General features: G+C 41.5%; 1 protein-coding gene across 3 annotated transcripts in view; it reads right to left on the bottom strand.

The window, feature by feature from the left end:
• Window positions 1–12,320, bottom strand: part of SMARCA2 (SWI/SNF related BAF chromatin remodeling complex subunit ATPase 2) — a 355,922-nt gene that overhangs the window by 63,678 nt on the left and 279,924 nt on the right. For all 3 annotated transcript variants that reach the window (XM_077475014.1, XM_077475013.1, XM_077475015.1), the window contains 2 exons: window positions 5,247–5,324; window positions 4,233–4,451 (listed from right to left, as the gene is read on the bottom strand). In XM_077475014.1, coding sequence (XP_077331140.1) covers window positions 4,233–4,451; window positions 5,247–5,324 — 297 coding nt within the window. The remainder of the gene's footprint in view (window positions 1–4,232; window positions 4,452–5,246; window positions 5,325–12,320) is intronic.

Genomic DNA, 12,320 nt, shown 5'->3' with positions numbered 1-12,320 from the left:
GTTGATGTGAGTGGGTCCTACGGTTACTGTGGGCTTTTCTAGGGCCTTCATGTGGGTGATGAAAGGTGTAAGGGTCCTTTCACATGGGGCGGATCAGTGCTGATCCACCCCGTGGATATCCGCTTGCTCAGCGGGGATCGCAGGATCGATCTCCACTGAGCAGGGAGATGACAGGTCCGTCTCCGCACACTCGCAGGGACGGACCTGTCAGAGCGCCGCTCTCCCCTATGGGAGATCGGGTGACGACGGACTGCACTGTCTGTCGTCACCTGATCCGATGACTGATGGAAAAATAGCTTTTTCCTCCGTCACATTTTTTTTGCATCGGAGCGGGTCGGATGTCAGCGGACATGTCACCGCTGACATCCGATGCTCCATAGAGCTCTATGGAGCATCCATTCAGGTCCGCCTGAACGGATCGTCCGTGTGAAAGGGGCCTAAATGTGTCATAACTGCTCCTGTGTCATTCATGTTGTGCAGCATGCCAAAGAATAAGGGCTTATTGCAAGACTACAGAGGAAAGGCTATGGGACTTCCCCTGTTCACATTGGTTTGCAAATGAAAGCTGCCCCAGGGATTGTATAGGCATGGGAGGTAAAGCCAGACCATACAGAAGTATAAAAAAAGTACATTTATTGAAAAAACATATAAAAAGACATAAGATATACAGAAATGTGCAAATATTTATAAGAAACAAAGAAATGACACGAATAATAAACAGCAACGATTGACTGATAAACACAATGTCTAGACCTGTAGTCAACCCAAATGTATTGATTAAAGGTCTAGAACTTATGTGTATATCAGTCAATCGTTGCCGTTTAACATTTGTGTAATTTTGTTGTTTCTGTATAAATATTTGCACATTTCTGTATATCTTTTTATATGTTTTTTCGATAAATGTTTTTTTTTAATACTTCTGTATGGTCTGGCTTTACCTACCATGCCCATACAATCCCTGGGGCTATTTCCCAGACCCTATTCTTTTTAGTGGTTTCTCTTAAACGGTTTTCCCTGTTCACATTGGTCAGCATATTTAACTGGGCAGTATTGAATTCTAATTGTGATCCATTCAATCCAGCCCAGCAGCAACAGTTAGCTTTCAGAACAGGCTGTGTATGGTGTGTTTATGAAGTGGTTTCCTTCTTAAATAATGCTGTGATCTGTGGGATGGGACTTGGGAGGCTTGGACTCCTCCTCCAGGTGTGACTGGGAGTGAATGAATGCTAAATAGGATGTAGCCAATCCGTCCCACCATCAGAGCTGTGAATAAAGTTACATCATTTGCAGAGTCTGAAAGACTACAAAGGGGAGTGTTATAGACTCTAGCTGCTGCAGGAAGTAGCTGTGGAAGGTACAGTATCTATCAGCAGGTTATACAGAGTGTCACATGACACAAAGCCACAACTAAACCCAGATTATCAGGGGATCTGCTGTAGGAGTCGACCAATTATCAGAGTGACCGATTATATGGGGCCAATATTCACATTTTCCAAATGTGACAAGCTGCATATGGGTGGCAGGTGACCGTGACACGCTGCAGCTGGGTGGCAGGCGACCGTGAGACACGCTGCAGCTGGGTGGCAGGCGACCGTGAGACACGCTGCAGCTGGGTGGCAGGCGACCGTGAGACACGCTGCAGCTGGGTGGCAGGCGACCGTGAGACACGCTGCAGCTGGGTGGCAGGCGACCGTGAGACACGCTGCAGCTGGGTGGCAGGCGACCGTGAGACACGCTGCAGCTGGGTGGCAGGCGACCGTGAGACACGCTGCAGCTGGGTGGCAGGCGACAGTGGCAATTGACACGCTGCATCTGGGTGGCAGGCGACAGCATCTGGGTGGCAGGCGACACGTGACAAGTGACACGCTACATCTGGGTGGCAGGCGACACGTGACACGCTGCATCTGAGTGGCAGGCAACATGTGACAAGTGACACGCTGCATCTGGGTGGCAGGCGATACGTGACAAGTGACACGCTGCATCTGGGTGGCAGGTGATGGTGATGTACAGAATATCAGCACTGGATATCAGCGTGAAAGGCGGACGAAAAATCGGTATTGGCCCTGAAACAACAAGATCGGTTGACCCCTAATCTGCAGACAACAGAGAAACACACACAGGTATGATCTATGCTGGGATTGATTATTCCAATTAGTTCTAGTGAAAAGAAAGTCCGAGTTCAGCTTTAAAAATACTTTGCAACATTGTATCTTCCTCTGTACACAGCTGAATTTTCTTTGAGGAATAGTGAGAGGGGTACAGCTACATCTTCCAGTGGGAGCAAATTGCAGAGATACTAGAAGAAAATCCCAGGTTCTGGGGAACTGAATTATCCAAAGTAGCAAAACTACTGTTGTGCTGAATTTGGACAGGATTCCAATAAGCAGTTTTTTGGTCATCAACAAAGCCATTTATAAAGGAATACAGGTGTACTATAACAAATGGAAGGCAAGTGCATTTCCTGACCAAAACCTGATAAAGCAGCTATGAGAAAAAAGGTATTCCTTGCGAGTCTTTTATCACACCTACTGCCAAACACAGTTATTATCTATTAGTAGTTAAAATGGTTGTAAACCCTTACAAATCACTTTGACCTACAGGTAAGCCTAGATTAAGGCTTACATGTAGGTCTAAGAAATATCTCCTAAACCTACACGGTTTAGGAGATATTTGCGAAAACACAGGCACCGCTGTCTATGGCGCATGCACCGTAGACTGCGGCGCACAGGCGCACTGAGCGCGCCGCTGTCAACAGCGATATGCCGCGAGTGGCGGCTCCCGTGCCATCAGGGTTTACTTCCTCTTTAAACCTATACTGAAATAGAACTGGAAATATCCTTGTGCAAGCAGTCCCTTTCGTACCAATTGTGACACAGTGCCTGCACAGACATGGCCACTGCTCCTAGTATGACATCTGTGTTGGTGTGTGTCCTTGAACTCACTCAGGCTGCATTCAGGCTGTGAACCCAGATACATGTCACATTTGGAGCAGTGGCTGTGTCTGTGCAGCCTGTGTCCCAATAGACAGCGTGCATCCCCATGCCAGGACGGGGATGCATGTAACACCTGTGCATTTCCATGCTGGTAAAACACGGCCCTGCACAGGGCACAGTTCAAACCATCCTGGGTGAACAAGGCCTAAGGCAAAAACATCTCAAACGCAGACTAAACAGTTGGGACGTCTGAACTCATTCACAAATCTACTAATCTTTAAAGAAAACATGGACAGCAGTAAGAGAATATCTACACCAGCAATATTTTCTATAACAGCATACTTTACAAACAGTAAGTTTTGTTTAAACGGTCCATTTCCTGTACAAAAGGTTCAAACATTTGAACAGCTGTTGCCATAACTTTTGTGTAATGGGTTTACTTCCAATAATCACCAGCTGCCCCAGTATTTTCTCACACTGATTTTTTTTTTATGAACAGACCCCAAACTATTATACGACAAAATTATCTAAAGTTTTAAGACAACAAGGAAACTTATCTAGCCTTTTACCACCTATTCCACAATAACCAAATTTCAAAGATTAGATAAACTTGTTAATGCAAATTTAGAAACCCTTGAAATGCGGGTGTCTACATTAATTCTTCACGATCCCACTGTATGTAGGAAAGTAGCCCCCATCACTTGCTTGCTCCTGAGATAGACTAAGGGGGTTGTAGCATGTAAAGAGCACTGTACATGACTGAAACCAACATGCACTGCTCATTCCTAATAAATGGAAGGAAGAAAAATTAAAATTAAAAAAAAGGGGGGGGGGGGGAAGGGTCTATGAGCTCATGGAAGATGTTACAAGGAGGCAGAAAAACACAGTAAAAAAATATTTGAAGAAAAATAGATTATGGGGCCATTTAGCGGATGTGTTTGGATGATTTTTTGGAAAATAAAGATATAGTTTAAAACCACACAAATTCTTTCAGACAATTAAATCATGATGGGGTCTGTATTTCAGCTCAACATCTGCAAAAACCACTAACAAGGCTCAAGGCATCATAGTTGTGGAAGCATATTCCCTATGTACATTTGCGGCAGCTTCTAATTAACCAGCAGCTTTATTGTTTATATAAATATGGAACATCCTCCAAATTCTCACCTCTGTTTTAAAGTAAAGTCTAGATTTTTCCTAGAAGGTACCCACTATCAAATTTTTAAAGGAGTTACAAAGCTAACACATGGGGTAATTCGCTACCACGTCAGAACACTAGAAATAAGCACTCAAACTTACTCTGAGCCATTGTTTGTCTGTAAGGGCGTCACTATAATCTACATCCCTCCGTTGGCGTGATCCTCTGCCAAATATTTTCTCCTCCTCTTCTTCACAGGTGAGACGTTCAACTTCAGCATCATCCTTGATGATCCAAGAGGGGAGATCATCTTCTTCCATCAAACGTGGCTTGCGGTTTGGATTTCGGGCATCTTCCCTGCGGCGATCTAGATCCATTCGCTGCATGAGAAAGAAAATAGAAGTAAGGTTGCACGCAAGACAGATTTCCAGATTGTTCAAAACTAAAAAGTAATTTAACATACAACACCATCAGTAATAAAAAAATAAATAAAAAGAAAAAACTGTTGCAAAGCATTAAATGCATTTTAACATCATGGGAGCTTTCCATACCTCTCGGACCTAGTGCGGTCAGTGGGTTTTGCCATGCAATGGCAGGTGGATGGCCATAAGAAAAAATAAAAATAAAGAACAAACAGCTGGCTAGATTGTAAAAAAAATGTCTAAAGCCAATCATCAGCTAATTAAGCTGATGATATCCTTTATATAGGGTACTGTCTTCACAGCGCCTCAGCTTGGAGAAACAACCACACTGTGCTGAGAGACTGATGTGCAAGTATGTGATGTAACCCAACTAAGGTTGGGTTAAAAGTCAAGGCAATGTTAAGTGTTCTTGCATAGAAACATATTTTATTAAAGGTTATTTACCAAGAGAACTCAACAGCTCTACCATTAAAAAACTGAGACCTCTCCAAAATGGTCTGTCTCATGACTCTCAAATTTGTGTTAAGAGCAAGAACTACCATATAATAATTTAATTTACTCTGATCTTACCAGTCTAGGCTAAAACAGACCTACTGATAAAATGTCATTTTGACCCATGGTGTTGTAACATGTTTTAATTATGAACGATTTGGCAAGAATTACTAATGAATAGCTGCATGGCAGACAGCAACGTTATCTCATAATTTCATATATTGCAGAGGCCACACTAAATGCAATTTCCAATCTGTTTACCATGAAAAGGTCAAACTCCTCTTCATGCCGTGCAATCATCTGGTTTAGAGTTTCATCATCAGGAACCTCATCTTCCTCCTAAAGAAGCATATATAAAACAGAGATGTGAGAAATATATCAGTGCAAAGGCATCTGCACCAGAATGTAAACACATAAAACACCTGTATTTTGGTGAATACAGTAATATAAAAATAAATTAATAAGTTAGGAAAAGTCAATTTTATAGCCTGCAAGACCCCCTTTTGGGGTATGCACGTGTGTGTAATATATATTAAATATATATATATATATATTTTATTTTATTTATTTATTTTATTTATTTTTTTCATATACACATACTAAGATTTTCATGGCTGTCCAAAAATCATGTGAATGTCCTACACAAACCCACAAATAAAAACCATGAAACCAATTAGAAAATATATACATATATAAATTTCTAAAAATAAAAAAGGTCAAAAGTTAATGTTTTTTTTTTAATAGTCAAGCTAACACACAGCTTGAAAAGTTCAAAAGGATGGAGGGTCTTATTGCCAACTAAAAAAAAACAAACAAAAAAAAAAAAAAAAAAAACTAGAAAGCTGGGACTTCAAAATAGTGAATTTGGCATGTCCCCAGCACATGCAGAACACAGTATTGGTTATGTGCAGAGAATGTAAATTGGCCAATACAAAAGGTGCATGGGTAAATATTGATAACAGGTCTACTTTAATGCCAGTGCACCACTCTTTTGCACTCCCCACTACTTTTCCTTGAAGTTTAGCACCAAGACATGACCTGGCGATTACACAGGAACAAAGGCTCTCTTCTCCCCAACCCCACATAACAAACAAGGGGTGCCTATAAGGATATCTGCCAAGCACCACTGCTGCCATCATTTGGGAAGGAAAGTGTTGCAAAATACTGTCCACACACGTCTACATATATGTAGACGTGTCAGATATGTCACTATTACTTGGGGAGAACTTAGCAGCTGCAGAGAAAGAAATTTATTTTTAAGTGGCTATAAGCATTAAAGTGAACTTGTCGTTTTGTCCTACATGGGTAAGGAACAGGGTCACTTTAGAGCACCCTTGGACATTACATGATTATTGCCATGTCTGATCAATTTCCTAGAGTCGGGCAATAGGTTCTCCTTTCATGTATGCATTTAGGAAAAGATAGAGAAATGACCAGCTGCTTTAGCAGTGACCAAATCCCACTTTTGCCCAGGATTAGGAGGGGGCTTTAAAAGCATGCATCTTCACTCCGCTGTTAAAAAATTGCCTTTCACAATGTGTGCGAATTATATCTTATGTCTATGGACAACTTTTGCACTTACGTGATAAACTAATGCCAGCGTTCATTAGCTGTATTGTTTGCAGTTAAATGACCAAAAACACAAATCAATGGCCACCTTTAGGTCTTAAACATACACACAAATGCATTTAAACCAATTCAAGGGACATAACATACTTGCAAATGGGCTGTCATTTTCAAACTGCCACTTATCTTGCGCAGCCAGCTGCCCATCTAGCATATTCTACATGGCCTGAAGTCTAAACGTGTGAACAGTTGGGACAAGATATTTGTCAGGTCTCTAAACTCACAAAACTATGCATGAAAGGGAGGTTTTGCAAAATACAGGGGAATGAAGCTATGTCTGCAATCACGTAAATAGACTGCTGGATCTTAGCTATGTAACCTTAGTACAGAGGTAAAAGTAACCAGTAAGAAAAAAAAATACCGTATTTATCAGCGTATAACACACACTTTCCCCTCTGAAAATAGAGGGAAAATAGTGTGTGTGTGTGTGTTATACGCCGATATTTTATCTGGGCAGCCTCGGAAGGGGAGTGGATAGAGTGCCTCTGGATTACAGCGAGTCAGGATCTCCTGTTTACTCGGCGCTCACAGTCACACACAGACCCGCTGTCTGGCTCCTAGGACAGATGTCACATGTCTCGGCATTGGACCAGTGTGCTGTCTATCATAGGATCCAGGAGACAAGACTGTCTGACTGCGAGAGCCGAGTAAACAGGAGATCCCTCTGTGTAATCCGGCACTGATCAGGCTGCATTGATGGGCACTGGTGAGGCTGCATTGATGGGCACTGACCCTTATTTTGCTTCAAAGTTCTTTATTTAAAATTTAAGTTTTCCTGAAACTTCCCTCTTAATGAAGGTGCGTGTTATACGCCAATAAATACGTTATGTGCTCTACCTAAATATACAATGAATCAATAGAAGAGATATTAGATGCAGTTGTTCTAGTTTCTTTGGAAGCACAATTTAAGCAGTTTGATTTGAAAGCTTTTTAAAGTGGTTGTAAACCCTTACAGACCACTTTGACCTACAGGTAAGCCTAGATTAAGGCTTACCTGTAGGTCCAAGAAATTTGCAAAAAGACAAGCACCGCTGTCTACGGCGCATGCGTCGTAGACAGCGGCGCGCAGGCGCACTGAGTATGCCGCTGCTATCGGCGATATGCCATTAGTGGCAGCTCCCATGCGTGGGAGTGATGTTATTGAGGCTCCGGCCAATCACAGCACTGGAGCCAGGATACCCGGAAAGAAGATGGATGCTCCGTGGCAAAGGGGACAGCAGTGACATCGCTGGCTCCTGTGTCAGGTAAGTGACACATAATGGGCTACTATGCGATGCATAGTAGCCCATTATGCTTTACCTTTGCAGGGAACCCCATCAGGGTTTACTTCCCCTTTAAAAAGGGATATGTTTTATGTCTCTTTCTTTCTGGGCTTTCCATGATTGGGCTTCTTGGAAGTGTATTGTCCATTGAATGTTGCAATACAACTCTGTCCTCTTTATATATCAGAGGTCAGATCCAGTGAGAGATTTCTGCTATCGGGGTTGTATCTTGGAAACATTAGCACTATATTTCACTGAGATTAGAGGTTTATTCACTTACTACACAAGTAGTAAAGGGCACTACATAGTGGATGAACTTATAATAATTTTGATCAGTGAATTATATCATGTTACATTTGCACTATTCACATACAATTATATATCTCTTAACATATTATAATGGAAGTACAGTAAGTATATGGTTTAAGGCAGGGGTCTCAAACTGGTGGCCCTCCAGCTGCTGCCAAACTACAAGTCCCATGAGGCATTGCAAGGCTGACAGTTACAAGCATGAATGCCACAGGCCGAGGCATGATGGGACTTGTAGTTTTGTAACAGCTGGAGGGCCGCCAGTTTGAGACCTCTGGTTTAAGGGAATTGGGGAGTAAAGATGTATTATTACAATCATCAGCAGTTCAAAACTTAAAGCTTTCGTTCATACCATGGTGCAGAGACGTCAGTTTTTCTGCACACATTCGGCAAGGGCATAACAAAAACAATTGTTCTATATGTGCCCTGTTAACTCTGCACAGGAATCTGCAATGTGTATGCAGTTTTCTGCAAGGGAAAAAAACGGACACGACATCAACATTTTTGTGATTAGGGCACACAACTGACCCGCATGAAAACTGAGGTAAACTCATGTCTCCCTCAAATGAAATCTGCACATATGATGTGAATGAGACCTAAAAGCATAACTACACCTTAGTATAGTTGCCAATGAAGCTGCCATCTCGGCCTCTGTTTGATCTTCAATTGCCAAGATGCTGCACTTGAGATCAGTTATGACACCAGCCATTTGATGCTTTGACAGTTTGGTTGAGAGCACAACCAATGTGACAATTCCATTCCCGGCACGTGCCAGGCATGTAACGGTTTTGTGAAACTGGTAAATCGATGGGTTTAGTTCCACTTTAACTTATCTTCACAAGTTCTTCAAACCCTTTGACTAAGGAACATATAGGAGGATTAGAGGGTTCTATTGGATTTCTACTATCTATGAACCCACTCTAATGTATTCAGTCTTTTACGATAATCAAAAAACAGTGCTATAATTTACTTACCTTGTAGTTATAGTCTAAAATAAGCTATTTTCTATAGCCATTTATTTTAAAAAATAACATTTTCAACATAGACAAAAGGGTTTAGAAACCAAACTTGTCTTTTCAAATTACAAAAGTATCCTGTAACCTAAAAAAAAAAAAAAAACCTATACTAGCATTCAAGACTAACAGCTTTAAAAATATTGCTCCATTAATAACTTATGAATTACCATGATAGCTCTAACCGGCGTTTTATTGTTTTCATACCAAGAAATCAGCTGTACTCCTGTTTATGCAAACAGAATGATTGCATTTCAACAACAAAAAGTAAGCAGACAATTTTAGCAAAAATGATTTTGGAAAAAAAAAAAAAAAATCATGTTAGAAATAAAAATTGGTAGAGAAACAGTGTAATGAAAATGTAAAAAAAATGGGAAAGAAACGTAAGCTGTTGCTGCTGTTAGAGCCAATTACATCAGCACATTTTGCAATACGACTTGTACATCACCTTGACTGCCCCAGCCAATAACGCAATATGCAAATAAAAGGACAACATATGTATGGATGACAAGTGCTACATGCAAAAGACTGAGCACTGCAGAAGCCATTGAAACCACCAACCTGGCTGGCACCTTCTTGGCAATTATCTCCTGAAAGTTCATCTTTCTTTTGGCTCTAGGTCAATCAGTACAACACTATATTAGACAGGAGCACAGTCTTAGCAATGTAAAAACCTCACTACTAAACATCCATACAGACAGTAGCAGTTACCTTTCAATAATGAAAAATGTTTATTTTTTCCCCCTAAACACCCCAGCTTAATAATTACACTGGTTTCCTAATTATGCCGCATTGAAAGGAAATGCCCTGAAAACCCCCCAAAAAAACACTATTGCCGTGTATCCTGCCACCATACTGCAGGCAGCACTTGTCATACCATCTGACTAGGGTGCCCCTAGTCTCTTATTAATTAAGTGTTCCATGGTGAAGAAAACAGTGCAGTGATGTCAAAACAGGCTGGCTCCTCACAGACTTTGCCATTATACTTTACTTTGTGCCTTAACTGAAGGTGTATAAAGTCCCTCTCTGCAAACACAGCTTTTTATGTTATGTAGAATTCATTTTGAAATATACAAAAAAAAACTATTTTGACTTACCTGTATATTTCCTATCTAGGAGTACAGTACAAGACACAGGCAGATTATTCATACACCATGGGTTATAAACATGTGCCTTCAGGTGAAGAGATACTGTCTTAAGCCTCGTACACACGGGCCGAAAGCTGACCGCCATCGGCTGGTTCAATAAAGACCAGCTGACATTCGGCCCATCTGTATGCCAGCTGGTCCGGCTGGTCTGGAAAACCAGCAGCTGATCGGCTCCCGAACAGGGCCCTCAGACAATGGTGGAGAGCACTGATCACAGTGTTTTGGCGAAAGGGCTGTCCCCCAGTCAAAACACAAAAGCTCAGCAGGGGATATCACTGTACTAAGGATTAGGCTTTTGAGAACATGCCCCCTGGGCACCTCCCTTATAATTCTACTTCATGCTGCAAAGTAAACCAAGGAATTGAAGGAAGGGTGGTCTCTGTCCTGTACTTTAAGATATGAAATTTACAGGTAATTAAAAAATTTCTCTTATCTTAAATCGTACCGTAAAGGAAAAAAAGATTTATACACCAAGGAACCCTAAGCAATAAATAAGAAGGGTGGGCAACAATGAGGCAAACATAACTGTGCCAACAGGCCCACACAAAAAGGGTGGAAATACCCAGCTCAAAGTGCTATTGCAAGAAACTTGCAGCCATAAGCTGTACCAGGAGAAGATTGGACATGAAACTCTTTCAACGTTTTACCAAGTGGAATAGAAGACCAGGTCTTACACAACTTACAGCCTTACACAACTGAGCTATGGAGACTTGGTGCTGAAATACCCAGGAAAAGTGCAGGAGGAGATTTGAGACTGCCAGTTTTTGCAACCAGATTCCATATCTATCATGTGGTGGTGGACTTTGAAGAAGGGTATCTCTCTTGCAAGGTCCCCAAGGACAGGACAAAACAAATCCGTCCCTCTGATTTAATCAGTAGCTTCAAGGTATACTCTAATGTAATTACTCTAATCTAGATAGATTTATTTTGGAAGCTTAGGAGCAGGGCATACGCATTGAATGAGAACATACTCACTGAGGTGGAATACTGAAACTACCTTTGAAAGAAAAGATGGCCTTGTGCGCAAGGCAATCTTGTCTTTATAAAGTACGAGAAAAAAACCTTTACAGGAAAGGACCACCAGATCAGGAACATGTCTGACAGACGTGATGGTGAGCAAAAAGGCTACTTTGCAATAGATATCCTCTAGGGGACAATCCCCGATAGGTTCAAATGTGGTTTCTGCCCTGTTGAGAACCCAAGGAAGCACAGTGTGCTGCAAGGGGGGCTTAAAGGGGTTGTAAAAGCTTTGTTTTTTATTTTCTAAATAGGTTCCTTTAAGCTAGTGCATTGTTGGTTCACTTACCTTTTCCTTTGATTTCCCTTCTAAATGTTTTTTTTCCTTTGTCTGAATTACTCACTTCCTGTTTCTCCTCAGTAAACTTCACACCATCATCCGAGTGGCATTAAGTCAGCCAGAACAGCTTACTGAAGAGGATCAGGAAGTGAGAAATTCAGACAAAGAAAACAAAGAAAAAAACATTTAGAAGGGAAATCGAAGGAAAAGGTAAGTGAACCAACAATGCACTAGCTTAAAGGAACCCATTTACAAAATAAAAAACAAACCTTTACAACACCTTTAATGTGAAATACACCTTAAAGCAGATCTTCATCTTCCCACGCCTTTTTTTTTTTTTAACCTTTGCTTACCTGGTGGTGGGTCCCTCCCAGATCACATACTCTCACACCCACCCAGCAGATCCAGCAGTAGTTGGCACTCGGGTTCAGCAGCCATGTTTGTGTGATGTCACTGGGAAGCCCTCCAGCTCTTCTAGGTTCAGCGACAAGCTTCCCTATTACACACTGCTAGGTCCTCCTCCGTGACTGAAACTAACTCCTCCAAGGATAAGTGTTGTACATATCCCAGGAGGCTCATTGAGCACAGTACTGGAGGTGCGATCAAACCCTTTTTTTTTTTTCTACTAGAAAAAAGTAGAGAAAAAAAAAATGCTCAGGAAGCGGAATGGAGGAAGGATG

This window comes from Lithobates pipiens, unplaced genomic scaffold (genome assembly GCF_037356315.1).
Source record: "Lithobates pipiens isolate NorthernLeopardFrog02 unplaced genomic scaffold, aLitPip1_a1.2 Scaffold_13, whole genome shotgun sequence".
In the NCBI taxonomy this organism is placed as follows: domain Eukaryota; kingdom Metazoa; phylum Chordata; class Amphibia; order Anura; family Ranidae; genus Lithobates; species Lithobates pipiens.
This window is presented reverse-complemented; position numbering and strand designations above follow the sequence as displayed.